General features: G+C 52.3%; 9 protein-coding genes across 9 annotated transcripts; 6 read left to right on the top strand and 3 right to left on the bottom strand.

The window, feature by feature from the left end:
• The first annotated feature begins 276 nt into the window (after positions 1-276).
• Positions 277-1,043, top strand: EI97DRAFT_132602 (uncharacterized protein). The gene is made up of 2 exons (XM_033793133.1): positions 277-688; positions 721-1,043. The coding sequence occupies exons 1-2, from the start codon at positions 460-462 to the stop codon at positions 945-947; spliced, it is 456 nt and encodes a 151-aa protein (XP_033651805.1). The 5' UTR covers positions 277-459; the 3' UTR covers positions 948-1,043.
• A 411-nt stretch (positions 1,044-1,454) lies between these two features.
• Positions 1,455-3,370, top strand: EI97DRAFT_435358 (uncharacterized protein). The gene is made up of 4 exons (XM_033798839.1): positions 1,455-2,045; positions 2,099-2,292; positions 2,340-2,646; positions 2,702-3,370. Exons 1-4 carry the CDS (start codon positions 1,898-1,900, stop codon positions 3,118-3,120), a joined length of 1,068 nt encoding a protein of 355 aa, XP_033651804.1. The 5' UTR covers positions 1,455-1,897; the 3' UTR covers positions 3,121-3,370.
• A 524-nt stretch (positions 3,371-3,894) lies between these two features.
• Positions 3,895-6,492, top strand: EI97DRAFT_132555 (uncharacterized protein). The gene is made up of 2 exons (XM_033793132.1): positions 3,895-4,595; positions 4,644-6,492. The coding sequence occupies exons 1-2, from the start codon at positions 4,018-4,020 to the stop codon at positions 6,451-6,453; spliced, it is 2,388 nt and encodes a 795-aa protein (XP_033651803.1). The 5' UTR covers positions 3,895-4,017; the 3' UTR covers positions 6,454-6,492.
• On the bottom strand, positions 6,493-7,313 carry EI97DRAFT_132551 (uncharacterized protein). The gene has a single exon (XM_033793131.1). It carries the CDS (start codon positions 7,021-7,023, stop codon positions 6,532-6,534), a length of 492 nt encoding a protein of 163 aa, XP_033651802.1. The 5' UTR covers positions 7,024-7,313; the 3' UTR covers positions 6,493-6,531.
• A 3,224-nt stretch (positions 7,314-10,537) lies between these two features.
• On the top strand, positions 10,538-11,938 carry EI97DRAFT_444269 (uncharacterized protein; the record flags this gene model as incomplete). The annotated part of the gene is made up of 3 exons (XM_033799888.1): positions 10,538-10,759; positions 10,843-11,277; positions 11,336-11,938. 3 exons carry the CDS (start codon positions 10,538-10,540, stop codon positions 11,936-11,938), a joined length of 1,260 nt encoding a protein of 419 aa, XP_033651801.1.
• Positions 11,939-13,339: 1,401 nt separating this feature from the next.
• EI97DRAFT_444268 (nucleotide-diphospho-sugar transferase) lies at positions 13,340-14,885 on the top strand (the record flags this gene model as incomplete). Its single annotated transcript, XM_033799887.1, has 2 exons — positions 13,340-14,077; positions 14,133-14,885. 2 exons carry the CDS (start codon positions 13,340-13,342, stop codon positions 14,883-14,885), a joined length of 1,491 nt encoding a protein of 496 aa, XP_033651800.1.
• A 610-nt stretch (positions 14,886-15,495) lies between these two features.
• EI97DRAFT_451823 (uncharacterized protein) lies at positions 15,496-18,591 on the top strand (the record flags this gene model as incomplete). Its single annotated transcript, XM_033800374.1, has 7 exons — positions 15,496-16,087; positions 16,138-16,705; positions 16,736-16,925; positions 16,962-17,039; positions 17,148-17,255; positions 17,292-17,451; positions 18,209-18,591. The coding sequence occupies 7 exons, from the start codon at positions 15,496-15,498 to the stop codon at positions 18,589-18,591; spliced, it is 2,079 nt and encodes a 692-aa protein (XP_033651799.1).
• A 119-nt stretch (positions 18,592-18,710) lies between these two features.
• Positions 18,711-21,348, bottom strand: EI97DRAFT_435354 (phosphoenolpyruvate synthase). Its single transcript, XM_033798838.1, has one exon. It carries the CDS (start codon positions 21,174-21,176, stop codon positions 18,753-18,755), a length of 2,424 nt encoding a protein of 807 aa, XP_033651798.1. The 5' UTR covers positions 21,177-21,348; the 3' UTR covers positions 18,711-18,752.
• A 1,958-nt stretch (positions 21,349-23,306) lies between these two features.
• EI97DRAFT_132213 (general substrate transporter) lies at positions 23,307-25,230 on the bottom strand. The gene is made up of 4 exons (XM_033793129.1): positions 24,993-25,230; positions 24,581-24,940; positions 24,151-24,532; positions 23,307-24,094 (listed from the first exon to the last, which is right to left on the bottom strand). Exons 1-4 carry the CDS (start codon positions 25,128-25,130, stop codon positions 23,394-23,396), a joined length of 1,581 nt encoding a protein of 526 aa, XP_033651797.1. The 5' UTR covers positions 25,131-25,230; the 3' UTR covers positions 23,307-23,393.
• Positions 25,231-26,054: the final 824 nt, after the last annotated feature.

The following is a 26,054-nucleotide window of genomic DNA, read 5'->3' as shown; positions in this document are numbered from 1 at the left end:
TTCTTGCTTGGGCGCTTCGAGGGTCCACGCTTTTTGACGCCCATTTTACTGGGACAAGACACAAATGAGAAGGTATTGGGTATTAGGACTTAGTTATTTCAGCCCGATGAGAGATGCAAGATTTTTAATGTTCGTAGAGTTCGCAGAGTTCATAGATGCACATAGTTGCTCCTTCCATCCCAACACTGCTCCTTCCTTCCTTCCTCTACAGAACACTGAACCATAAAAGCCTCACCCCGCACCTTGCTTTCTTCCTCTTTCCTCCTCCTCCTCTCATCCCATCCTCCAATGTGGTTTCCACTGAAAGTGATGCCACTCTTGGGCTTCTGGCTAGTACACTTGACCATGCCACCTCTCTTGGGCTGTCTGGTCCTTGAGGTGAAGAAGTTTAAGTTGCTGGACAGCGGTCCTTGAGGCTGACCTGACGTTGCGAACCATGATGGAGAATAGGATGCGAGGATGCAGGAAGGAGAGAGGAGGGAAGGAGAGAGGAGGGAAGGAGAGAGGAGGGAAGGAGAGAGGAGGGAAGAGGAGGAGGCGGGATGGGGTTGGGGTGGAGTTTTATGGGCATTCTTCTTGGTAGGGGCTGCATCTTCTTTTCCGTTTCCACTTTCCAAGGACCGAATGGATGGATGGCCACATTTCCTTTTCTCTTTCCACTTTCCAAGGACCGAATGGGGATGGCCACATTTCCTTTTCTCTTTCCACATGGATGGCCACATTTCCTTTTTTTCCCACTTTCCAAGGACCGGACCGGACCGGACGGACAAACTAACCTCTTGCTGCTAATTACAGCTAGTTACCGACGTCGAATACAAGCAGTGGTGGTGGTGGCAGTCGTGGTGGTGGTTTGTGGATTGATTGCTGTAAGTAAATCCGCTGTCCTGCCCTGCCCTTGCCTGTCCCCTGTACCGTTACCGTTACCGACCGTTACATGCTGCGACTAACTTGATTAGGCGCAACGCTTATTAACTAATTGCTGTCAGTAAGTCTACTATCTCCCCTCTCCCCTATCTAACTCTCTTTTACTGGCCTATTGGGGGCTGCCTTCGGGCATTTCTGTGGGTTTGCTGGGGGTCTGTTCGATCGCGAAAGCGTGAGAATGGGGTTGACGCCGTTGGATCCTCCGCATAAACTTCTTAAGGAAGTCCCTTTCGTTGTGAGGTGAAGCCTGGACTTTGTCTGGAGATGGGACTGTCAGAGTCGCTGTTGCTGAATCTGGGTCTCTGAAGGCGTTGGCCCATTGGACGTGGCAGCTTTATGCACCTGTCCGAGGGGCCGCAAGCATATTTGGTGACTTTCATGCATACTGTGGTAGAGCTTCACAGGCAGCAGTTGGCTATGCGGGCATGGCTTGCTCGGAGAATTCGGAGCACTTCTACCCACACGCTAAAAAGCTTGGCTCTGGCCCCCCTTCATCCGTCCTATACCCGGGGTCTCTCTATAGCTGAGCGCCTTTGCTCCAGCAGCTATTCTGTTGTCCTGTCGAGCCGTCTCTCTGTACTGGAGGCAGCAGTTGTATCGAGTAGGTGATTGCAGGCAGCAACCCGCGCCGCAAAAGCTAGTTGATCACCAGCTGGAGCTCAAAGCACACAGCTCGAGCTCAGAGCTCACATCTCCACCCACTTCTTTCCCCTACAGAAGCTGGCCTTTTTACTTACAAAACCCACCACCCCTTCAATCTTCATCTGAAACGTCACGCCAATCTCCCGTCGCGTGACGAGGCACCGCGTCCTCTCCCCTCCTCAGCAGGCACAGGCCCTCTTCCTGACCCAAGGGCGTGTATTACGTCCGCCAGGTCTGCCCCAAGCCTCCTTCAAGTGCTTCTCCATCATTGGCTACATCCAAGTTGTACTATCAGGACGTTAACATTGCTATTCATCTGCAAGGGATCATCATGGCTGGTGGAGACACGCATATCATCTCTATCCCAGCCGCCACCCAAGGCCAGCCCGGCTTCGTCATCGAAGTGAAGCAAACAGGCGAAGACCCCCTGGACGTGCGACTGGTAGGGAGCGAGGGCGAGTACTGCTACGTGACCAAGCGTAAGAAAGTGTCAATATGGACCTGAACAACCGATTTTGACGCGTAAATCCAGTGAAGAAGCGAAACATCGGAGCTCTCAAACACAAAGCTAGCACCGACGAGTGGGAGGCCATCGTTTCTCATTTCCTGCTTCAGAAACCGCTTGGGAAGAAACAGGAAGACCTCTTGCAGAATGTGCGCATCGAATATACCCTCACAAAGGACCAAGTACATGTCACCCTGCGAAGAGACGTACAGGGTATTAAGGTACTTCATCCGAAGACGCGATTATGTAACCAGACTAAACAGAGCAGGTCACGCTGGGAGAAATCGTGCTAGCCAGGACAGAAGAGGAGGAAATCGACCCTATTGCCTGGGCCTATGCATCAAGCAAGGCCCACAACGAAGCCCTCAAGGAGATAGAGCGTCTAAAATCCATGCTAGAGGACAAGAGCGCCGCAATGGAGAAGCTCAATGCCCAGCTAGATGATTTTATCAAGACCAAACAAGAGACTGAGACGGCCATGTTACAGCAATTCATGGTGCTCTTAAACGAGAAGAAGAGGAAAATAAGGGACCAAGCTCGGCTTCTGGCAGGGGCCAAAGTGGACAAAGCAACCGGTGAGCCCAAGAATGGCTCCATACCACTTCCTATATGTACTAACGCCAGCTTCAGCTGCGGCTGTCAAATCCGCTCGGGAAACTACTAAACCTCGCAGAGCTGGACAATCACGTGCATCTAAAAGAAAAGCGACCGCTCCCGAAGAAGACGTCAGCGTCGAGTCCGACAGTGCTCAGATGGAGATCGACGAAAGCAAAGCAGAGGAGCAGGACGATGCATCAGGCCCGGAGGCGGAAACGCCAGATCGAAGCACCGACGATGAGACGGAGGACGAAGAAGACACTGCTGTTGCTGCGGCAAAGCCAGAAGTGAAGACAGTCAGATCGGAGAGCGCAAGCACGTCGGCAACACCGTCGTCGAAAACCGAGCCACCTCCAAGACGCGAGCTGCCTTTTCTTAGGAACAAGGCGACCCGGAAACAACCCTCACCGCCGGCTCCAGATGATGACGAGACGGAGGACGACGAACTCTGAAGCCGAAGCTCTGAAACTGAGATTCTGAAACTTCCATCAGGATGGGTATTGCGCTGGGATGTGTATCACTGGGTGGAGCCGATTTGGACGACGGGAGGTCCTGGATGAATCTGCTCTTGTCGTCAAATGTTTGAACAATCAGCAGGCTATAAAAATTCACTTCAGTAATGTTTGGCTTGTCTACGAAGGTACCGGTGTATTTCTTGCTCGTCTATCGTCACAGACAGCCAATATCCATCAATTCACTCCATGCTGTGTGCCGGACCACCAGTTCGTAAACCCCCAGATCGCTACCCTCACCACAGTGGTGACATCGGTAGTATCCATAGCTTGGCGCTAGCCCTCCCGCACGGCCCCGGGGATGCGTGACCAATCAGCTGCACGTCCTTCGGAGTATCATCAATCCGCCAAGACCATATCCACACTTGCCTATGTACTACTCCATCACGTCTTCGATGTGCTTGCTCTTCAACCCCAGCTCTACTCTCTTTGTATGGGACATCACCGTGCTAGCCTGTCGCCCGGACCTCAAGTTCAAACGTCCGCCTGTCCGCGGACCAAGGCCTGGCCGGAATGATCAAACGGTCTGCTGGCAGCTCACGCGCAATCCAAAGGCTGAGGGTCGCTGCTACTCTCTGCCAGGTGAGTTGGCGAAGCGCTTTCACTCACCAACTCTCCTCTATTGTGCGCATTGACTGATATTGTTTCTATTCAGCCGGCGATTGTGCGCCCCACCTATTGGAGTGGCTTCTCCACGAATTCGTATACACATTAGTCCTTCCATGACCCTCTCCACCTCGACTATTCTCCCTCGAGTTCGCAGCTTCTGCCCTTCCTCTCCACGAGCGGAGGCTCCACACCGTCCCAATTGTATGCCCCCGCGAAGAGGCGCCCGTCATGTCCACCTCTGAACCTCCTCCGGGCCGTCGCCCTAGCATTGGCGCGAGCGCGCCGCAGGCTCGCGCAGTACTCTCGGCCGAAGACGAAAGAGAGCTTGCTCTCCTTGAAGCTTCCTTCAGTCGGATTCGGCGCTCTGTGCGGCCTACTCCATACATCTTGTCGACCCCGTCCTTATATCCATATCGTCATCGCTCAAGGCAGGAGGAAAGAGCCTGGATGATGGGACAGCGCATGTGGGAGCCAACAGAGGAGCACTTGCAGTACAGGACATTTCTCTTTCATGACCCGTTACATATCGACTGCTTCGTCTCGCACCCAGGAGAGGATTACGGAACTGAACCCAGGCGACCCAGCTCGCAAGCGTCGAATGCGACACACTCAACCCCTAAGCAGAAGTTGAGCTTGAGTGAATGGAAGGCTAAGCAGGCCAACGGCGCAATTTCCTCTGGCTCAAAGAACGAACCCCGGAAGGTGGAACCCTCAAAGGCCGACGGTGCATCGTCGCAAAAAGAGCCGGGGAGCAATCCTCCGTTGTTAGCGACCGCTAGGCCCGAGACGAGCCTCCCTCAGAAACGGTAAGTTGAGGCCTGAGCGATTCCCAACGCTTTTCTGACATCGTCCAGGCCTGCTACAGAAACTCTGACTCCAGAGGTACCCGAAAAACGTATCAAGGAGGATCCTCCTTCGATCCCACCGCCTCCGAAAACAGCCCTTCCCAGCGATAGTCCGAAGGCGAGTCCTGAGAAGACCGTGCCATCCGATGGAACTCCACATGGTCTTCCCCCGCTCCTGTCCCCTGTGGATCAGACATTCAACAACCCCTACGGTCTTCCGCCGATCTTATCTCCTACCCTGCCTTCTAACGTGCAAGCGGAGCTGGATAAAATGGCCGAGAAGAGTCAACACGGAGACTCCGACGTCTCTGCCTCGTCATCCGACGTGAAAAACCAGGTTCTTAGTACAAATGAACAAGGTCCGCAAAGACAAAAATCTCCCGGCGCCCGCGATTCTCGGGTGAGATCAGCTTCTATAAACGGGAAACCATCTACCAGCGTCTTATCAGATCACGAAAAGTCCTCGGAGCGATCTCTCATTGTGAAACTCAGATACGGCAAGTATGGGAAAAGGCTTTCGGCCACGATCGCGCAGCTTCTCAAGCTGCCTGCCTCCCGTAAAGCTCAATCTGTGGCTCAAAAGAACGGGTTGTTACCGGGTGGTTCCCACGAAACATCTGCAAGCTCTCAGCCTATTTCTACGGAAGAACCCACCAGCAAAAGGAGCGTCTTGCCGAAGAAAGCGGTGCGCCCTGCGGACTCTGCTACGCCAGAGGTCGCATCCAGCGGCGTTGCAACAAAGGTAGCGGAAAAGCGGCCTCGCGGTGAGGATGAGGCCTCCATTGGCCATTCCTCAAAAAAGACGAAGCCGTCTCAGGATTCCTCGCGTACGCCAACCCGTCAGACATTGTCATCTCCTCCAAAGTCCAACAAGTCCAGCGCGCAAAAGAGCCAAAATACATACTCCACCCCGCTTAAGGAGCACAAAGCTGTCAACATGCTACGGACTGCGTCAGTGGAGAGTACCGATTCGACTCCTGGACGCTCCGGAATCACTCCATCAAATACGAGACCGATGGATCCGAAGGTACCGTTGTCGGCTTCCTTGAGTGGGAGGAAGCAGGCCGACTCCCATCTCCTCTCCCAGATATCTCAGAATTTCAATAACATGGGCCGATCCCTAAAACATAAAGCGCAGAATGTCCTTACCGAGAAAGGAAAACAACTGACGAAAGGCGACTCTAAAGTTACTTCAGTAATCAATTTGGAGTGCATAATATCATATATGGTTGCGTATGCGGCGCAAGACCAGTGGAACAGCCTCCGGGGTCGCCCAGGCGACGTGAAGACCACCTGGAAGACCCTCTTACCGCTCACTATCTCTTATGCTAGCCGCACTCAAGACTTTCCACACCTCGACGGCCTCCGACACTATCTCTGCGCTGTGCAATGCTCGGTCGTTTGTAACCATATGGCTCCACGTGGGTCACAGTACAAGACAAACGATGCTCCCGAAGACATGGCGCACGTCGACCTTGCCAACAAGTATACTCGCGTGACGGAATACTTCAAGCTCCTCTCAGAGAAGTACATGCAGCTGTCGCGCGAGATGCTCGATGCGCGAATCAAGCTTCCCATCGAAGTCATCGAAAACGACTACCCGAAAACGTGGCAAGGCAGGGAGACGAATGCGCGCTTGGCCAAATCCCCCGAGAAGTTCGAATCCGGGAATCTTTCCGGGCCTTACTTTCTCCCCATCCAGCCCGACACGACTCCCTTGCAAGCCGTGCGATTTGGCCTCGCCTTCCTCAAGGAGTATTGCGAGAGGGAAAAGCTGGATTACACGTTCCAGTTCAATCTGGAGAGTGTACTTGATTGATTAAGAGGCTGGATTACATATTCCTCTCCAATCTCGACATCATACTCGGTTGAATGGTGTCTCTTTTCTGTATTTCTATTAGCGGCATACCACTGCATCTATTCTTCTTCCTCTTACAACAGTACATGCGATTTCTTCGGACTGGCATATCGTATATGCTTTCTCCCCCGTCCCATTCACATGGAATGATTCACGAATGAACCTGGCGTTTAGGCAAGCGGGAATGGATGGATGGATAGATGGATGAATGCCATGGCGCGTGTGGTTCTTCTGGATGGGGACATACATGATTTGCTTAACTACCTGGTTTGGGCGATAGATACCCTTGAGGTCACGACTCCCCGCTTTATTCGTTGGAGCGGGGGTTTTGCTAATGTGACGGCCTCTGTCTCTCTCTTTCCTTTTTCTCTCCAAGGCATTCGTGGGGTTTCTCACCGGCAGGGGTGTCTTGTCTATGGTGGTTTCCGTCGGGGATGCCGGTACTAAGCACACTACGTACACTGGCGCGTTCGGCGTCGGGAGGAAGGGGTATATATAAGGTATGAAGGGAAATGGAAAAGTATATACCATTTATTATATTCAGTCTTCTCGATGGAGATTGTGAGGGGTGGGGTAGGAGTAGGGTCAATGAACTGAGGATGTGGTGTAGGTATCTTGTGTGGGGTGATGTAGCCTAATGCTTTTGACTGATGGGATGATGTTTGGGAGGTTTTTGGGGTGCGAGTTGTGTGTAGTGCGGGAGTGGGCGGAAACAAGCACTGCAGGAGATAAATGAGGGTGTTTGGATGCGGGATAGATAGGTAGTACGGGTAGTATGCTATGCGGTCTCCACTATTACAGCCCGTCGTCGTATAATGTCGGATTCCCCGCGACGGCTCTATCAGGACTCTTCTGCGTAGACGTAGGGTGAGACACATCAAAACCATTAGACTATATACGCGATGTAGTTATCCGCATAAGCACGGTAGCAACTGAAGTCTGCCTCTTCGGGGTGTTGCCATTCGAGGAATGGATGGTTTGAACCTTGGAGGATAGCTCCGCTACAAGGAAACACAGTCTTAGTGTTCACTGCAGTGGTCGATATTGGAGACATCACTGTGGTTGCTACCATATATTTTGTGAATTGGGTTGTCAGCTTTGGTGGCTGTGCTGAGACCACCATCGGGATTCTGGGAGCGGACATAAGGAAGTGGGAAAATGGCCAGCCACCACTCTCCCGTCTTCTGACCCGGTTTTCCACGGATTCGCAAAACATATGGCAGCAACCATAGTACGGAGTAGTGCTCCGGGGACAAGTGCTATTTGAGGTGGCAATATTTTAAGGTTCCGAGGAGCTGTTGAGATTTGACAAATCTCGTCGAACGCCTCTTCACTGCGCCGCGCTTTGCCATTTTGACGGACACAAGTGATGAAAGCTCCTAATATCTTTACTTAGGATTTTCAAGCCCCCTTTCCCCTTGGTTAGCTGCAGATAATCTGCCGCGGCTTCTACAACCTCTTACCGCGTCCGATGGGAAAAAACAGTGGATCGGAGAGGATCGTAAGGGTCATTTTACATAGTTCTACTTACCTGTAGCTTAAATTGCTTCAACGAAACTGCCTTCCGACCGCGGTTGATTATGTATGCTCCACGATGCAACAGGTAAGCGTTGTCTAGCGCTGTAGTCGGACAGATTCTGCAAAATAGGCAGATTTGGCGGTTACCCTACGGTACCTAGTAGTTGCTCTTCCCATTATTACCTCCTCTTTTCACGTCCGATGGAAAACCCAAGGGGGGCAAAGGGTCGCAGGGCACAGTGACAACCTTGAAGGAAGTGATTGGCTGTGTGAAGGTTAGAGCCCGCCCTTAAGCCACGTTCATGGATCGACTCAGGGTATCTGGCCTGAGAGACTGCCGCTGGTTTGATACCTAGGTTGAGGGGCCTTCCCTGACTTCAGTGGTCCACTTTCTAGCAGCAGTGGGAAAAGGCAGTCAGTACCCTACATGCCAACTCAAGGTACATTTACCGGCTCCGTGGAGTGGGGAGAACTTGCTTTCCAATTGTCAGCAAACCCTAGTAGCGTAACGGCTCCTTACAATTGCCAACCTTCATTCAGTTTTGAGGCAAACCCATCCATTTTGACAAGTCCGCAACAAACTCCCGTACTCTGTGGATCGGTCGGAATGGGATTACTAAGAACCAGGAGGCAAAGGCCAGGCCACTTCCAATAGTGCGCCCGCCACTCCCCGGCGCTAGCGACACTCCGATCTGATGATTTGTTGGTGAACTTTAACGTTCCGGCATTACCGAAGTCTCCAATTCACACGAATACACGACCAAGACATCCCTATTCGTCGACGTTTCCACGTGAGGCGGACTTTTGGATCCGAACATCCAAACCCGTGTTCTAGCACACGTTACAGAACCTTTTGAGAGTGTTGTGCCTGGCTGGCCCCGCATCCTCGAGACCAGCTGTCTCCGGGAGTGACTTGCATAATAAGTGGGGTGATCTATCGATCACCAGTCGTGGGTCCCTTGTTCGACGGGCGTTCCTTCAGTGATTTCGGCACGCCCTGAAACGAACAGACGTAGATACTATCAGGCACATCGCAACTCTGGCTCCTGACCCATTGTCTGGCCATCCATGAAACCTGCGAGTCCCTGAAATCGGACTTCTCAGCGACCCTCGGGAAGTGGCAATTTTATAGGGACTGGATACTCCGCATGTACTGGAGATATGGGAGTCTCCGGGCTACATAGGTACACAGAGTACGCGGCACTCTGCACCAATTCTTCCACTGTGGGACCTATCGCCTCCTGACGTTTTCTGCCATGCATGCCTTGCTCAACCATAATGTCGAAGCTGCCTCGTCATTCCCTCCTCGGCAATTCGAATTCCAGACTCAGTTTGATTGCATGCTTGAGTACTCCGCACTCGGCACTGTAATCGCTCTCTCCTGACCGTCTAGGCTGGGGACTGGAACAGGAGATGCACGTAAAGAAAGAAGGAATGGAATCAGGGTCTAACCACAGTAGGGAGTATGTAATAAGTTTACAGTTTGAACTTCCTCTAACCCTAGTACGGAGTATGTCGGGGATTAACTCGGGAAGCATTCCCCGACGTCCGTGTCGCTTGAACCTCCACCGCCAAGTCTTCTCCTTTGCCAGTCCCCGTCGCCTCGGTGGCCTTAGTCGCTGCGACTTCCCTTAATCGTGTGAGCGCCTGGGGGTGTCATTGGGAGGAACGGACTTGATTCCAGGTGACTGACAGAGCTCATACATATTCGCATGATGGTCTGACGATACTAGGTACAGATGCGACTGCGAAGCACTCACGAAGCACAGAGTCACGATCGGCAACCGTCCTCAAAATGCGGGAGGGTCTGACTGTCAGTCTCCGTCTAGTCCGAATCACTGCCCCATCGGGTCTAGTATAACGCCTTTATTCGAGATGACACGCGAAGAATTTTCCAAGGGTAGAACTCTATTAACAAGCCCAAGACCAGTCCTGCGGTCCACCCCTCTCACTACTACCTAGGTATACCCGACGCACAAGATGTGGGGTATTGCTTCGGTGCATTTGCGCCATTCAATGCAGGTAGGTACTCGTTAGACTGAAGTTAAGGACTAGTAGGCACCCTGAGGTGGTATTCCTCAGCATGGCAATCGTAGGGTATCCATGCCCCGTCTGCGTAGTTCCCACAGTCCGGTGTGGGCTCAGGAGGAGCGAAGCCAGTCTATCTCCTGAATTTCATCGTACCTCCGCCGCGCCCAGGCATGCTGAGAGGGAGTTCCCGCATCGGTGGCGATTATGGTGCCCGCGGATGCGCTCCCTCGATTTAGAGTTGAGATTAAGGTTTTGCCAGGAGACCGGGAACCCGGCTTATGGGTATGTATACCAGCGCAGTTTCCATTCCTTCGGGACGTTTCTTCTGAATCCGTTTCTTTCTACCGTATTACGTGCATACGGCCATCCCGATCTTTCTTTTGTTCTTGTTGGTTTTGCTTGTATACGCTTTTCAGTCGTTTTGGTTGGACTGCCACTACCTTGAATCGTTACCAAACCCCGTGGACGCGGACGTGGACGTGGACAACAGTCACCGATGGCAACGATTGCGGCCGGCTCTCCAGCTGCAGGACTTCCGAATCCAGCCCTAATACCTGCCACGATTTCACAGGATGCAGTAGATACAGCGCGGAAGTTCGTAGCGGTTACTATCGCCCTTAATATTATAGCAGCTCTGTTATTTGGAGGTCGGATATGGACTAGGACGTTCCCAGTGTTCCGGATGGGTCCGGACGATTATCTGATCCTACTTGCATATGTAAGTGAGGACAGATTCCTTACCTTTTCTGGCAGAACGTGGCGATCTGCCAGAACTATACCAACTATACTAACAAATATCAGCCCCTCGTCCTCGTCGATTCAATCTTGCTGCTCGTTTCAGTCCCATATGGGTTCGGCGCCGACCTAGCGAACATGACAATGGTGGATATCGAGGAACAGCTCAAATATGTCACTGTGTCTCAGCCAATATGGGCGTGGTCCATGTGTGTGATCAAATGCTCCGTGACCGCCATGCTCCTGAGGCTCGAGAACGACAAATTCTGGCGCCGGTTTCTGTGGGGCATGATAGGGGTTCATATCCTCTTGGCTGTCTACTGTACCATTGCCTTGACGACGCAATGCATTCCCTTGAGCGGATCCTGGGATCTCCTCAAGCTCAAACCAGCAAAGTGTTGGAGCGCCGAGGCCGTCCGCGCCAGCAGTATTGCCTCATCGGCAGTCAACATCGCATCGGACATCATACTGGCTCTCATGCCCATCAACTTCCTCCGAAAGGTGAGTGCTATAGTCCCTTCGCGAAGCCGTCCTTACTGGACTGCTAACGGAATGACAGGTGCAACGGCCGATGCGCGAGCGCGTCATTATTGGAATGCTAATGGGACTGGGCGTTTTCGCGGCAACCGCCTCTATCGTGAAGGTCAGGGTAGCGGCAAACTGGGGGATCGCAAAAGACATGACCAACGAGGGGATAAAGTTGTCCATGTGGACCATTCTCGAAGAGGTGGTCGGCTTGATTGCAGCCTGCATCCCGTGTCTCCGCTCGCTGTTCCAAAAGGTCCTCGTCAATTTCGGCCTTGTTACCGATTCGAATAAGCCTTCCGGTCGCGGATACGGACAGATGTATGGCGACATGGGAACGTCGAGGACAAAGGGTACGAGGAGTGATGTGATGCAGGGGACCAAGTTGAAGACCCTGAGGAGTGAGGACGCGCACAGTGAGGAGAATATCCTTCAGCCAGGTACTGATGCCGGCAAGAGTGGGGAGATTTGGTGCACAACGGAGGTGAGGATGCAGGAAGAGGTGGCGAGCTCGAGATTGGACTTGCAGGCGGTGAAGGATCAGGGGAACGCTCGCAGTTGGAGCGCTGCGAGTGAACATTCGCACGAGGATGGCGGATGGCCCAGCAGTAAGCCGAGCAGGAATGATATCGTGTAGCGGTTATCGTGTAATAGTCTCTCTCTACCCTTTAAAAATATCATGTATGTAATGTTTTCAATCAAAAGAATACAGTATCTCAAGAAATCGAACCTCAGAGCCTTACAGCATGCTGCTTTTGATGGCAACACCAGGTTTCTTGAGTAGGCTTCAATGTGGGCGTCCTTTGTCGCGAGAGCATCAGTACAAGCGGATTCCGCTCTTGGAGTTTCGACTTGCATCGAAACATTTTCCTGGACAAAGTCTCGTGTGACTGGTTGTCCCCGTTTCCGATGGACGCACCTGCACTGATATTAAGGGTTGTAGCCCCCTTCAAAGGCGTCGAGTGAACATTTCCCTGGGATTCCTGCCGATGTGCGCTCTCCATTGTTACAGTACATTTACACACAACGCCTCCCTTGACGACGCAGAGGAGTTAGAGAAGGCAATCCCTTGCAAACAGAGCGATTCCAAGTGCGGTTATTGGGTCGCGAAGGGCAAGGGAGCTCAAATACCCATGCGGCCTTGGCAGTAGCGGAACGGAGTAGGGCTGAAAGAGTTATTCTCGGCAGACGTTAGGGAGCACGCACATAAGTAATCCGGCGCACCCACATAAGCCCGCCAGAGGCACCTAAAAATCCACGAACAGCAGTGCAACAGCGGCTTTTAAGGGCATCTTTTTAGAGATTTTCTTGCAAAGAAAATAAACTCTATATAATACAGGCACGCGCAGTCTAAATCTGTAAAAATATTGCAGATTTTCTATGTAAAAACAAGCAGTGTAGGCTTTCTCTTCTCTCTTCCCTTCCGCCATTGTAAAACCTTAAGATTCAGCTAATACGCGCCTGTTCTAGGCCTCTGGCGGGCTTATGTGGGTGCTCCGGATTACTTATGTGGGTGCTCCCTAATGCCTGCCGTTATTCTCCAGCTGGCAGCCAATACGAGATTCAACCTTCAGCAGCTCCTAGATCGATTTCAGCTTTAATCAAGCATGCAGGCTTGCATGAGATGTTATTCGCCATGTCCGGCCACATACAAATTACGAAGAGCAAATGCGCCCCCAAATAAACGTGATCCAACAATGTAGCTGTCGGATCAACCAATGATAGGCCATGATTGGTCCTCAAAAGCGGGAAAAGTAGGAGTCAGCGTCCTACAAAATTGCATGCGTGAAATCCTCTGGTGTAAGAATGCACTAAAATGGCAGTTAGCCGTTGGGGCCATTACCACATCCCTGTCGTTCTGGATAGGAGGGTGCTGTATTAGTGAATGCAATGGCCGCAAAGACAAGCCACTCAAGATTACGAAGGAGGTTTGAGACTTTCCCTTGCGTCGCGAGCAGGCTCACACTCGTTATTTCTCCACAGCGATTAACTTCGCCTTGTTCCTCCATCAGATGTTTCTCTTCTTTCGCCGCCCGTTATGTTGCTACGGCAAACTCATCTGACAACGTTGGGTACATGGGTAGCCACATTGCTTCTCGGATGTGCATTTACGGCGGTCGTCTTTGGTGGCTTTCGAGGGCATTCCTTGGATATTTTGACTAACCGACTGAATCTTCAATCCTCTAGAGCGTATGACCCTCAGCTTGTTTCATTCTGGAAGGACCTGGCCACTGCTCTTGAGGCAGCGCGACCGCAGTGTGCTCCCATCAATGTCACCGCTGGGGAGATGTCCGACCACGACAAGAACTGGGAACCACTGTTGGAAAAACAGAGGCCCAAGAAGCTAAATCTTCCCGAGGAAGACGAGATTGAGCTGACGAGAGCCCATCGCCAGATGAGGCTTGCAGCGCGCCGCCTCGCCCCCGCTTTCCCCGTCGGTGAGGGCAAAGGTATCGTTACCACGGGGGGCCTCAAGCTCTTCACTGTCTTACTGGTATCTCTTCGAATGCTTCGCCGCACAGGCTGTTCGCTTCCTGTCGAGGTATTTCTGGGTGACCGAGCGGAATATGAGACGGTGGTGGATACCTGCGAGAAGATACTCCCACGGCTGAACGCTCGCTGTCGCGTCATCTCCGACATATACTTTGAGGCGGACGTTGCCCCTCCAGACCACTTCCAGTTCAAAGTCCTCGCCATCTTGTTTTCGTCTTTTGAGCATGTTCTCTTCCTGGACGCCGACTCCTTTCCCGTGCATGATCCGACGCCACTCTTGAGTGTACGTACTCTTGCTGTAGCAGTGTTCCACCGTTTACTGACCTATCATCGCATAGTCTCCCCCTTATACCACCCACGGGCTCGTAACATGGCCGGGATTCTATGCGAATGCAGCATCATCGCACTTCTATCACATAGCCGGTATCGAAGAGCCTCCCGTAAACCGCGGCACCGAGTCAGGGCAGCTGTTGTTGAACAAACACCACCACCGCGAGAGCTTGCTGATGATGGTATACTACAATTATTACGGCCCAGAATACTATTATCCGCTCCAAGCCCAAGGAGGGCCAGGACAAGGCGACAAGGAGACCTTCGCAGCTGGAGCCCTGGCGGTCAATGCTCCGGGACCCTTCTACAAAGTGAAGACACCCGTGATAGCACTCGGACAGACCGTCAATGGCCAATATGTGTTCGCAGGCGCCGCGCAGGCCGACCCTATACAGGACGTCGCATATGAGCCGCCACCTCCGAACCACATACTCAAGGACTATCAATGGAGCGAAGACGATGCCATTGCTGCACGTGAGCCTCATAAGGCGAAGGCGAGAGCTTTCTTCGTGCATACGGTCTCTGAGGGTACCAAGCTGGATCCATCGAAGCTTCTGCGCGAAGGGGGCCTGGCATGGGACCCGAATGGGAATTTCCACCGCATATGGGGGGATGAAAAGTGGGTGGTGGAGAAATTCGGATTCGATGTGGAGAAGAGAATGTGGGAGTGCGTGCAGGAGGAGGCCTGCAGGATGGACTCTAAGCTGTGCAGTGAAGTAAAACGGTATCGGAAGAAGGTCTTTAGTATGACGGGGTCGTAAGGGTAGTCTATGAAGAGGAGAATTGGCTGCATCTATAAGGAGTTAGGGCGAAATAGGGTAGATCGGCAGAGTGCTAACATGTTATTAAGCCCAACCGCCGGACTTGGCACTCTGGAGTGGTGGGACGTCAGAATAATGACCTGCTGTCACACTGAGACACCCATCTCTGGATTTGCAATAACAAAGGACCCGGACTGCATTATTTCCCATAAGATCTAAGGAGAAGGGATTCACTCTGATTTTCTGAGTGGAACTCGGCTATCTGCCTTCGGTCCACGGCTCTGTTGGCGAGCCCCTTCTGCACTCGAGGCCAATTCCAGAGTCCCTTCCTCCAAAACCCTGATTTCATCTCAGGAAAGTAACCAGCGCTACCTATCTCTTTTCTAAACCCGATTTCGAGTTTAATTTTTGAGCTGCGTAAGGTTCTTATCAGCTGCACACGGGTTTGCCGTTCCTTACAGGGAACAGTTGACAGCTTATCAACCCCTTCTTTATTCAAGGCCCTTTGACACATTACGTGAAAAGTACAGGATCGATACGGCCTTGGTTCGACTCTACCATTCTAGGCTGGACCAAGATGGACGACTACGAACAGGCCTTACTGGAGTCCATGCCCGCACACATGCGGCCGTCCTGGTGTCCCTCGCCCAGCGAAGTCCGCCAAAAGGCTCGCGAGTACACAACACGCCTCTTCCAAGATCGCGACACCCTGCAACAAATCCTAGAACGGCATGAAACTACGATCCGCAAGCGCTGGACCAAGAAAACGAATTCGCAGAAAAAGAAGATACTCCTGCAGGCATGGCCCAACATGTCAACCCAGCATCGACCCGACGTAGAGGCCTGGCGTCGCCAGTCAACGAACAGAGACGCTTATTTATGGCCGTACATTAACCTGGAGGATCTCTTCAAGACGAAGTCGCTTCTGCTCCTCCTGCATTCTCGTGGGAGACACCAGCCCCACGAATTCGTGCACTCTGATCTCGAGCAGGCCCGCCTGGGCGAAATCACGAGAGTCATTCAACCGGGATTCCTTAACGGATTTACGATGCTTTTCCACGGTCGGACCACGCCCGACACGTACGGGGACCTGGTTGATTGGGACGACGGGGAGATGATTTTCGAATTCCTCAACAATGGCCTGGGTATGCATCCTGGCCATGGTCTGGTGGCACTCGAGATCCAGCAGCGCCTGTCGTCCAGTGCTGTCGTTTTCTCCTGCAGGATCTTGAGCCCTTAATTGCATCCGAAGTCGTGCCTAACCCTGGGCCGCCGCATGGCCAGCAGGAGAATGTTACCTCCCTTGAGATCATGGCAGCAGAGGCTCCGTATCGGGTGCCTGCGCGTCTCGATATCAAACGTTTGCTAGCCATGACAGTGGCTGAGTGTGATGCGAGAGAAGAGCATATATGGGCTCTGCGCGAGGATCCAAGCTACTTTGCGGAGGTCATGGAAGACTGGGCAGCTCATCGGCCAGAGGTATTGCTAGATGCGTATGGCCGGAAACATCCGTCGCAGACGAAACCCGGGCGACCGGTCTTCTGGAACATAGTAGTTGACAAAGTTGTGGTTGAATCGTACTTGGGATTCGCCACATTTGACCACATCGTCAAGCAGGTCAAAGACTTGGAGAGTCTATTGTCACGACATGCAAGCAAGATCAAGCCGGAAGACGACCTACCCGCCGATCTCATGGAAGCATTCCAGAACTTGAGATTCACATTGGATGCTGCCAAGAAAGGTCTCATAGAAATACTCCAACAGGGCCTTTTCTCCTCGCCGCCCATCCGGCAATTCTGCCACCGTCAACAGAATGGCCTGTCTTCCTTGAAAATGGGCCTGGTGTACAGACCCGCACCTCCGGATCACGGCATTCACCGCATCATGCCGTTATTCCAGATGCTCTTCGACGACGAGCAACTCTTCCTGTTCGGCCTCCACACAATCACCGACGAAATCGGCCATTCACTTGAGCACGACCGCGCCGTGAAAGCGGCCATCTCGCCTTGGGTAGCCAGCCATCTCTCTTCCCTTTCTACCGTCTCGGAATGCCTGCACCAACTCCACTTCTTCCAGCCCTGGGCGCGCAAAATCGAAGATGGCGTCGATCAAAACGAGGACAAGCTGTTGTCCACTTATGCGCAAACGTTCGGCGTCTGGCGGCCCATCCTGCACCTAAATCTAGAGAGGTCATCGCTGTATCAATACGCGGATCCTACGGACGGTAAATTCCAATACCCAATACACTGACGCCGCAACAAGAAGACCGTTGAGGCCGCTCGGGCCGCCGAATCGAATCTGGATACGGTATGGAAGGAGTTGGATCAGCACTACAGGGCCAGCGGCAGCCGCAAGTCGCCACACGATTTGGTTTTGAATTCGCTCGACAGTGCGCGGACGATCCAGCGGACCGCTCCCTGGGTGGAGAAGGAGAAACAGGATACAGTGTCCGAAGGGATCTACGATCGCCACGCTTTCTCTGGAATCCGTTGGAGTTATCTAGCAGCTTCCATCTCATGTACAATTAATAGAGCAAGCATGTGTAGCAAGCACTTATTCACTATAAGTACTTGCTCCTTTTTATCTTATCTAGAGATTATAGCCTAGGTCTAACAGGTTATAAGCCCTCGTTTTCCAACGCTGCGCAGTTTAGCTTCTAGGTCATCTACCTTAGCAGGGGTGTAAACTCTAGTTACGTTTTAGGGGGGCTATCGCGTTAGTCCTCCTCCGTCCCGCAAGCCTCTTCCGTAGAGCACCGTTTTAAGCCTCCTCCGTAGAGCACCGTTTTAAGCCTCCTCCGTAGAGCACCGTTTTAAGCCTCCTTAATTAGGAGCACCGTTTTAAGCCTCCTTAATTAGGAGTACTGTTTCAAGCCTCCTCGATTAGGAGCACCGTTTTAAGTCTCCTCGAATAGGAGCACCGTTTTTTCAAGCCTCCTCCGTAGAGCTGCGTTTCGACCTAATAGATAGTCATCGTTTTAAGGGGGTTATCCTATTATCCTAGGGTAGTCCGCCTGCGTTCATGCCTCCTACGCAGGAGTGCCCTTTCGACATTTATCGTTTCAACGCTCCATTAATTCTCTAGAAGCTCTCGCTGCAGGGGGGCTGTTAGAGTTATCTAGCAGCTTCTATCTTATGTACAATTAATAGAGCAAGCATGTGTAGCATGCACTTATTTACTATAAGTACTTGCTCCTTTTCATCTCATCTGGAGATCATGGCCTAGGTCCAACAGAATCGACCATGACGAATCGAAACAAATCACGGGTGTCTTTGCTCGCCTCTCCACGGCGGAGAAGCCCGACAAGCTGAAAACACGCGGAGAATCGTCATCCGCACGTGATGAGGATATAGGCGCCTCTATCATACCACACGAAACGGTCGACACCAAACCTGTATTTCGTGTCGACAGGCGAGCTTACAAAGTATTCAAGTCACTCTTCTATTCCGCCGATCACGACCTACCGGGCGAAATCTCCTGGTTCGATTTCCTGCACGCAATGGTCACTGTGGGCTTCTCGGCAGAAAGGTTGCATGGGTCGGCTTGGAACTTTGCGGTCAATGGTTCGGATATAGGCGTGGAAAGGAGCATTCAGTTTCACGAACCGCACCCGAGTAGCAAGGTCCCTTTTCACGTGGGGAGGCGTTATGGGCGGCGTTTGGCGAGGGCTTATGGGTGGTCGGGAGACGCTTTCCGATTGGAATAGGGCGGTGGATACTGTCTCCCGTACACTTCCATATGGTATTTTGCACGGTGACACGAAAGGAGTCGGAATGGCATGATGATATTTGGATGTCTGTAAATTAGAGGGGCCTTTGGATGAGCCCGTGAAATACTCGTACATGTACCTGGACAGAGACCCAAACCTTACGATTCCACCGCACCACCCGACGTACCCTTCGCTTCCGCTTCCGCTGCGGCAACGTTACGCTTCACCGCAAGGAAGCTGCCAGGACTCACAGAGATGGAATTGATGCCGCACTCCACGAGGAAGGACGCAAATGAGGGATCATTGCTAGGAGCCTGTCCGCAGAGTCCTATCTTGCGTCCAGCCTCGCGAGCCCTCTTAATGGCCTGTGCTATCAACCACTTGACCGCTTCATCGCGTTCGGAGAACAGACTTGCGAGTGTTCCCGAGTCACGGTCGATGCCGAGAGTGAGCTGTGTAAGATCGTTGGAGCCAATGGAGAAGCCGTCGAAATGTTTGGCGAATTCGTGCGCCAATATCACGTTCGAAGGGATCTCGCACATGACGTATACTTTCAGCCCATGCTCGCCGCGGTTCAGCCCATGGTTTCCCATTTCGTTCTGGACCCTGATGGCCTCCTGGACGGTACGGCAGAATGGAACCATGACCACGGCGTTCTCGAACCCCAATTCCTCTCGCAGTTTCTTGATAGCCTTGCATTCCAAAGAAAACCCGTCCTTGTAACCTGGAGAATAGTATCGGGAAGCTCCACGCCAGCCAATCATTGGGTTCTCTTCCTGTGGCTCGTATTGAGCACCGCCAATGAGATTTGCATACTCATTGGTTTTGAAATCGGACAGTCGAATGATGGCCGGCTTTGGATATGCCACGGCGCATAGACGTGCGAGACCGAGTGCGAGTTTGTCCACAAAGTACTGTGACTTGTCTTTGTACCCTGTGGTAATCTTTTCAATCTCTGCCTTGACCGCGTCGTCTCTCACCTGATCAAAGTGGACCAGCGCCATGGGATGGATGCGAATATGATTGCTCACGACGAACTCCATTCGCGCCAGACCGATGCCATCGCATGGCAATTGCCACCAACGATTCGCGGCGCTCGGGTCCGCTAGGTTGATCATGACCTCTGTCTTTGTGCGCGGGAATTTGGAAACGTCCACTGTCTTGGAGCTAATCTTGGCTATGCCTTCGTAGACGAAACCGGTCTCGCCTTCTGCGCAGGATACGGTAATGTCCTGGCCAGTATGGAGGATATACGTGGCGTTGCCGGTGCCAACCACCGCAGTGATGCCCAGTTCTCGACTAACGATGGCAGCATGCGACGTGCGACCTCCTTGGTCAGTGACAATGGCCTTTGCCTTTCTCATGATAGGAACCCAATCAGGATCTGTGGTTTCGGTTACCAGAATCGATCCGTCAAGGAATGAATCAATATCCGTAGGAGATTCAATGACGCATACGCGTCCTGCCACCGCTGCATCGCCGATGGAGCAGCCAGTGGTCAGTGTCTGGCCTTTGTCGGCCACCGAATACTCGTGGAAGGTTCCCACTTTCCGAGCAGATTGCACCGTCTCCGGTCGAGCTTGGACGATGTAAACTTCATTGGTGATACCATCTTTGGCCCATTCCATATCCATGGGTCCGCCATAGTGGTTTTCGATCGTGCAAGCCCATCTGGCGAGCTGCAGGATGTCCTCGTCATTGAGCACCAGACTCGATCGTTCCGCTTTCGATGTAGGGACGTTCCTCGTGGTCTGTTCACCCTCACTATAGATCATCTTCCTTTCCTTGTCGCCCAGCCTCTTCTCAATAATGGGTACCACTCCAGGACGGTCGAGAAAGGGTTTGAAGACCTGGTACTCGTCTGGATTGACAGTACCTTGGACAACATTCTCCCCCAGACCCCATGCCGCGTTGATGAGAATTATCTTGTCGCAACCGCTCTCTGTGTCAATGGAAAACATGACGCCAGAACCGCTACGATCCGATCGGACCATCTGCTGGACGCCAACCGACAATGCGACTTTCATGTGGTCGAACCCTCTCGTCTGTCGGTAGTAGATTGCTCTGTCAGTGAACAATGAGGCATAGCATTTTCGGCAAGCGGTGAGCAAGGCCTGCTCGCCCGAGATGTTCAGAAACGTCTCAAGCTGGCCAGCAAAGCTTGCGCCTGGGAGATCCTCAGCTGTGGCACTGGAACGTACGGCAACGGCAATGTTTTCGAGTCCGGTTTTCTTTGACAACCGACGGTAGCCCGATATGATGGCATCCTTGGCCTCAACAGGCCAGTCCCCCTTGAGGAACAGGTCGCGAGCTTGTTTGCCAGTGTCTGCAAGAGTGGCCTTGCCTGATTGCCATACTTGGATCAGATTTCCGAGTTTATCTTTGATGTTGTTGAAGTTTACGAAGTTCCAGTAGCACTCTGATGTTGTGGCGAACCCTGGGGGAACGACTACTCCCTTGCTCTTCAAACCACCGATCATTTCGCCTAGGGAGGCATTCTTACCCCCAACAATAGCTATGTCCTCCCGGTTGATGGTCTCGAAGTCCCGGACCAACGCAGAGCCGTCCGAATCGCCTGGCATGATGGGGAAGACGCTGTGATAGTAAGTGAATCAACTGAATCGAGATTCTTTCAAATGTTTGAAATAGGATGTGTTGTTCATCTTTTAAGACGTAAATGGAGACACTCAAAGAGTTGGGCAGGGCTTATATCATCTAGTGGACTCTGGGTGGTGGTCTCATTATCTCGTGTCCTGACCCCGCGCGCGACCTCACATGCACCCTCAGGTGAGGTTGCTTTGTAGCGTTAGTACGGCGTCTAACCTAACACGTTACACCGACGTCACGATTGGACTAGCTGTGATTGGCCGTTCTGGCGGAGCTACCTAGGTACTCCAGAGCTGTGGACTACACTATTACTCACAGCTGTCGGGCAATTGCAACTTTCTCACCGTACCCACCTCAGCCATCACAGCGATCTCCATCACAGTACTACAGCACTGTGTGTAGCGTCTTATTCAATACACATCGGACTTTTGCGTTTTCCCTTGGATTCAGGAGCAAGCTTCTTCAGAAGACGACTAGAACCGTAACGCCACCGAGAACCAAGCGTTTAGGAACCGAGCTGGAGGAACCAGGAACATGAAACACCTCATGGCGAAGTACTCACGGGGCAAGTAAACGAAAAGGTGAACTGTCCAGACTTTTCACTGCACACTTGACAACTCGGCGAGGAGATTTCCGTCGAGAGTAATCACTATCTGCCATTGCGCTGACTGACCAGATTGTCTTCCCTCCTCACCGTTTTTGCAAGCGCTGTTCAATGTAGAGCGACGACGACTAATAATCTCGGCGAATGTCATGCGAGGAGCGTAGCACAGCTCCAAGCACTTTCGTGTGGTTCCTTTCCACGCCACTACCCGGACGCGGCATTGAAATCTGATTCCGTATCTGTGGTTGAGAAGTTCTTGATTAGTATCAACGGCCTGACAGAACTAGGAGAGGCTAGCATGCGCTGCTGGAACATAAATGGGATCTGGGATCCCATTCTAGACAGGCATGGTCCAACCCTGAGGAAGCTGCATTTGATCCTCTGTTCTCCAAGATCTACAGGATGGGATGTGGAGAGTGTGCGCAACGTCGTCGAACACTGCACCTTGTGTTAAAGAGTAAATATCAAGGTCGCCATGGAAGACTACAAGGGAGGAGCATATAGTTGGGTAAGTTTCAGCCTGCCCCCTGGAATTCATCAATCCGTGCACCTCGATGCTAACGAGTTCGTACATGTATAGCCAGATTCTACCATGGAAGAGTTGGTTAAGCTTTCGCTACTCCGACATCTCGAAGTGGAGGTCATTCGCCCTGCAGATCAAAGCCGCGAATCCCCTGAGTACATCCTTTCCCACCAAAATGTAGAGTCCTTAGAGGATACGGCAAGGACGTGCGCAATCAACCTGTTCAAATCAATCCGGTCAAATCGACGGTCAAGAATTGAACTCGTGAACGACAGGCTTAAGCTCTCGGAACCCCACGCCGGTCGGGAATCCAAGGTACGGCGAAATTACAATGGCGAACCAGGATTCGTCGTCGAAAGGACTTCCTTTCGTCGCGAGCCATGTGCGATGCGTAGATTTCGGGGTGGACCTTTCCTCACACTGGGCCGTTGGATGTAGTGGTCACTGACGATTTCAGCTTGATCGTTTTGGATGAATCCAAGTCCCCAGCTATGCTCTTGGTTGTATTGCTCGTAGGGTCGCATGTAAGTATTCAACATCTTGTGGCGGAGGATTTTACAAGTTGCATGTTTGATGGATATCGAACTAGAAGATCTTAAATCCTCCCTGTACCGGAATTCAAATTCAAAGAAACACGGCCCAAGGATGACCGCCCAGCTCATGCCAGCACCATCCATGTCTGGTACAGCCCATTTTGGCGGGCGGGCAGTACCCTCCAGGGAAATATTCGGCAGCATCCTAGCCAGTACTCCATGGGATTGCTTGAATCGCAGCGGCTGTGTAGTACAGACCCAAGTGGTTCTCAGCGGCCACGCGCCCAGGAGCTTGTGTAGAAAGCCAAAACGGATCAAAGATTGGACTACCTGGACAAGGGTCACTTCACCTCACTGATGACATCAATCACAACGGACTCAGGGGTTGATACAAGAGCATAATCCATATCTCATAATACTATAACCCGCGTGGCTTTGGAATGGTCCAAAGTTGGCTCCAGCGACATTCCAATTCTCTCCAATTACCCGCACCGTCGCCGGCCAACTGAGCCGTGAATACTACTAGTTCAGCCTATTCCTTGGAAATCACAGTCTCAGCCATAACCTTCTCATTCTTCACAACCTCAATATCCTTCTCATGCTCGATGCTCTTGCGAGCACTCTCATCCACGGTAGCCAAGACGCCAACACACTTGTATGCGGCAAACTTCCTGGCCGGCAGCCTAGCCTCAAACATCTCGTCGATCTCTTCCAGGGTTCGGTTCTTGACTTCGGGGAGGAAGAAGAACACCCAAGCGGCGGCAATGCAGCATGACGGGGCCCAGATATATCCGTATCTTGCGCCCCATCCCATAGAAGCGGGGTTGATGAAGTACGGTGCAGTGAATGTAGTGAGCCATGCGCCCGCGAAGCCCACAGCCGCAGCAAGACCAAACGTATGCGAGCGGAGTCGCTGAGTAGGGATTTCGCCGCCCGCGAGCCAGGCATATGTCGCAATCATGCCGTTGTAGCTGAACATGTAGAGACATGAGAGGGCGACGATGACCATACCTGTCGACTTGGTGCCGGGTTGGCGGTGATATACGCTCGCGATGATGAGTTGAAGACAGCCGCAAACGAGGAGACCGGTCATGAGGAGCACGCGACGACGGCCGAACCTCACGATGATAAGAGAGTTGGCGATGATGGCGATGATGCCGATACAGCTGAGGACGTTACTCATACCAAAGGGATTGGTGACCTTCGCCATCGTAAGGAAGTATTGCTTGTACGCTATCCTCGATGATTAGATCGGTTGCATTCCTGTGGAGCGGGTCGAATATACTTACCAATGAGGAACATAGCACCGGAGGCAGCCTGGAGAGACACGGCACCCACAGCAAGGCAAGTCCTTCGTCTATCCACGGGGTTCTTGAACATGTCAATCACACCCACACCTGAACTTGTCTCCTTTTCCCGTTCGATGGCAGCGTGGATGTCACTCGCTTCGGCATCAACGTCATAACCTTCGGGTCTCAGCCATGCAAGAGCCTTCTTGCCTTCATCATATCTTCCTTGCAAAATGAGCCATCGCGGCGACTCGGGAATGAACAGCATAGCAATGCTCAAGATGAGCGGAACGGCATAGATGAGGCCGAGAGGGATGAGGTAGGCTGACTTGTCTGGCCTTCGGGCTGTGGCCCAGTCGACGATAGTGCCAATCAAGGTACCCTAATCTGGTCAGAAAGAGTAACTCTGAATACCGTATCCAGGACTTACAAATGCAGTGAAGAATTGGAATCCCGTCAAGAACAGACCACGATACTCTGCCGTGCTGCTCTCCTGAATGTAGAGTTGGGAAAACGTCATGAAGTATCCATTGGCAAACCCGATGATCAGGCGGCCCACATAAAGGGGCGCAATGGACGTAGTGGTCATCATGATGATGTTCGCGACAGCGCAGGTGAGACAGGCCACCCAGAGACATTGTCGCCGACCCAGCTTGTGGGCTGCTAAACCGGCACAAGCAGAGCTGATGAAAGCACCCAAGGTCATAAGAGACGAGATAAGTTGCTGTCGTTCAGTCTGGATATTCCATCCTGTTGGGCACTTCGCTCGTGGACATTGGTAACCGTATATCTGCGCCACTGTCAGATGGCAAATCTGCCATTCAGATGTCAATTTGACGCACCTTGAGGAAAGGCACCATGGCCTGAAGGCCACCAATCATTCCAAAGTCGATTCCGTACTGAAAAGGCGACAGAATCATGACTCCAATGGCCAGGAACAGTCGCCAATGGCTTCGCCATGAGTAAACGGTAGGAGCCATGCTTTCGATAACCACGCAGTGGGAGCGAGGACAGGCGTTGGGTGGAGCATTGTTACCTGCTTCCACGGACCCTTATAGGGATCGAAGTCCAGTTGCCCAGCCCGTTAGAGTGAGGTGCATTTATCCAAGTGCCGAACCCGTTGTCAAGGGCCCAGCCTTCTCACGTGTGGGGACCCCACAAAACGCCAACGTCGATCCGGCCTAGGGCGGGTATAAACTTGGCGTGTATCCAATCTGGATGTGGGGAAGATCTTGAGGAGGAAGGGAGCCGTATACGTCGAGATTGCCCTTGTTGGTTGCAGTCTGACCGGGTACATGACCCATATTGATTCTATGCATAGCTTCCTGGCTCCTGGATGCAGAATTGATGGAGCAGCCAGCTGAGTACGGAGTGGGATAACTCTGGTCAATGTCGAAGAAAGGCCGGTCGGAGGACATTTGCGCTCAGCTGTGATGTGGAGGAGTTGGAGGAATGGCGACGCTATCCAATTGCCATCATGAGGGGTAGTCAACCACGACAGCCACCTAGTCATGAACTCAGTCATAAGCGTCGGTATCATCGAAGCGGTACACAGCCCATCTTTCGAGCGAACCTTGGAAGGTGGAGGCGGAGACTTTGTTTCGCACTAGCCAGGGCCGGAAAAGCTTATTTGCATCTCCAGTGAATGTATCGCAGCAGTATACGGAGTACATGACACCACAGTGGCTGCAAGCGTCTGTAGTGTACATCGGCAGTATGCATATGTACTGTAGACAGGAGAATCAACCAGAGACACCAGAATCTCGACGTCAAGGAGCCTTCTCCATCATTGACAGCTGGGACGGGGAAGCTTGAATGGACGCTTGTTCGTTGCCCCAGGTCTGTTTACACCCCCCCCCGCACACGGTCCTCATGGATTTTTATGCGATAGCCGGCCATCGTCC

This window comes from Westerdykella ornata, assembly GCF_010094085.1.
Source record: "Westerdykella ornata strain CBS 379.55 unplaced genomic scaffold EI97scaffold_21, whole genome shotgun sequence".
NCBI classification, from domain to species: domain Eukaryota; kingdom Fungi; phylum Ascomycota; class Dothideomycetes; order Pleosporales; family Sporormiaceae; genus Westerdykella; species Westerdykella ornata.
This window is presented reverse-complemented; position numbering and strand designations above follow the sequence as displayed.

What these genes read in the sequence shown, in the direction of transcription:
- EI97DRAFT_435354 (XM_033798838.1), bottom strand. Translation starts at nt 21,176, where the DNA reads ATGCCAGGCGATTCGGACGGCTCTGCGTTGGTCCGGGACTTCGAGACC.
- EI97DRAFT_132555 (XM_033793132.1), top strand. Translation starts at nt 4,018, where the DNA reads ATGTCCACCTCTGAACCTCCTCCGGGCCGTCGCCCTAGCATTGGCGCG. An exon ending in ACGAGCCTCCCTCAGAAACG is followed by an intron (nt 4,596 to 4,643) that starts GTAAGTTGAGGC and finishes GACATCGTCCAG; the next exon opens with GCCTGCTACAGAAACTCTGA.
- EI97DRAFT_132551 (XM_033793131.1), bottom strand. Translation starts at nt 7,023, where the DNA reads ATGGTATATACTTTTCCATTTCCCTTCATACCTTATATATACCCCTTC.
- EI97DRAFT_132602 (XM_033793133.1), top strand. Translation starts at nt 460, where the DNA reads ATGCAGGAAGGAGAGAGGAGGGAAGGAGAGAGGAGGGAAGGAGAGAGG. An exon ending in GACCGAATGGGGATGGCCAC is followed by an intron (nt 689 to 720) that starts ATTTCCTTTTCT and finishes ATGGATGGCCAC; the next exon opens with ATTTCCTTTTTTTCCCACTT.
- EI97DRAFT_435358 (XM_033798839.1), top strand. Translation starts at nt 1,898, where the DNA reads ATGGCTGGTGGAGACACGCATATCATCTCTATCCCAGCCGCCACCCAA. An exon ending in GAGACGTACAGGGTATTAAG is followed by an intron (nt 2,293 to 2,339) that starts GTACTTCATCCG and finishes TAAACAGAGCAG; the next exon opens with GTCACGCTGGGAGAAATCGT. An exon ending in CAAAGTGGACAAAGCAACCG is followed by an intron (nt 2,647 to 2,701) that starts GTGAGCCCAAGA and finishes CGCCAGCTTCAG; the next exon opens with CTGCGGCTGTCAAATCCGCT.
- EI97DRAFT_132213 (XM_033793129.1), bottom strand. Translation starts at nt 25,130, where the DNA reads ATGGCTCCTACCGTTTACTCATGGCGAAGCCATTGGCGACTGTTCCTG. An exon ending in CCATGGTGCCTTTCCTCAAG is followed by an intron (nt 24,941 to 24,992) that starts GTGCGTCAAATT and finishes ACAGTGGCGCAG; the next exon opens with ATATACGGTTACCAATGTCC. An exon ending in CGGTGCTATGTTCCTCATTG is followed by an intron (nt 24,095 to 24,150) that starts GTAAGTATATTC and finishes CATCGAGGATAG; the next exon opens with CGTACAAGCAATACTTCCTT.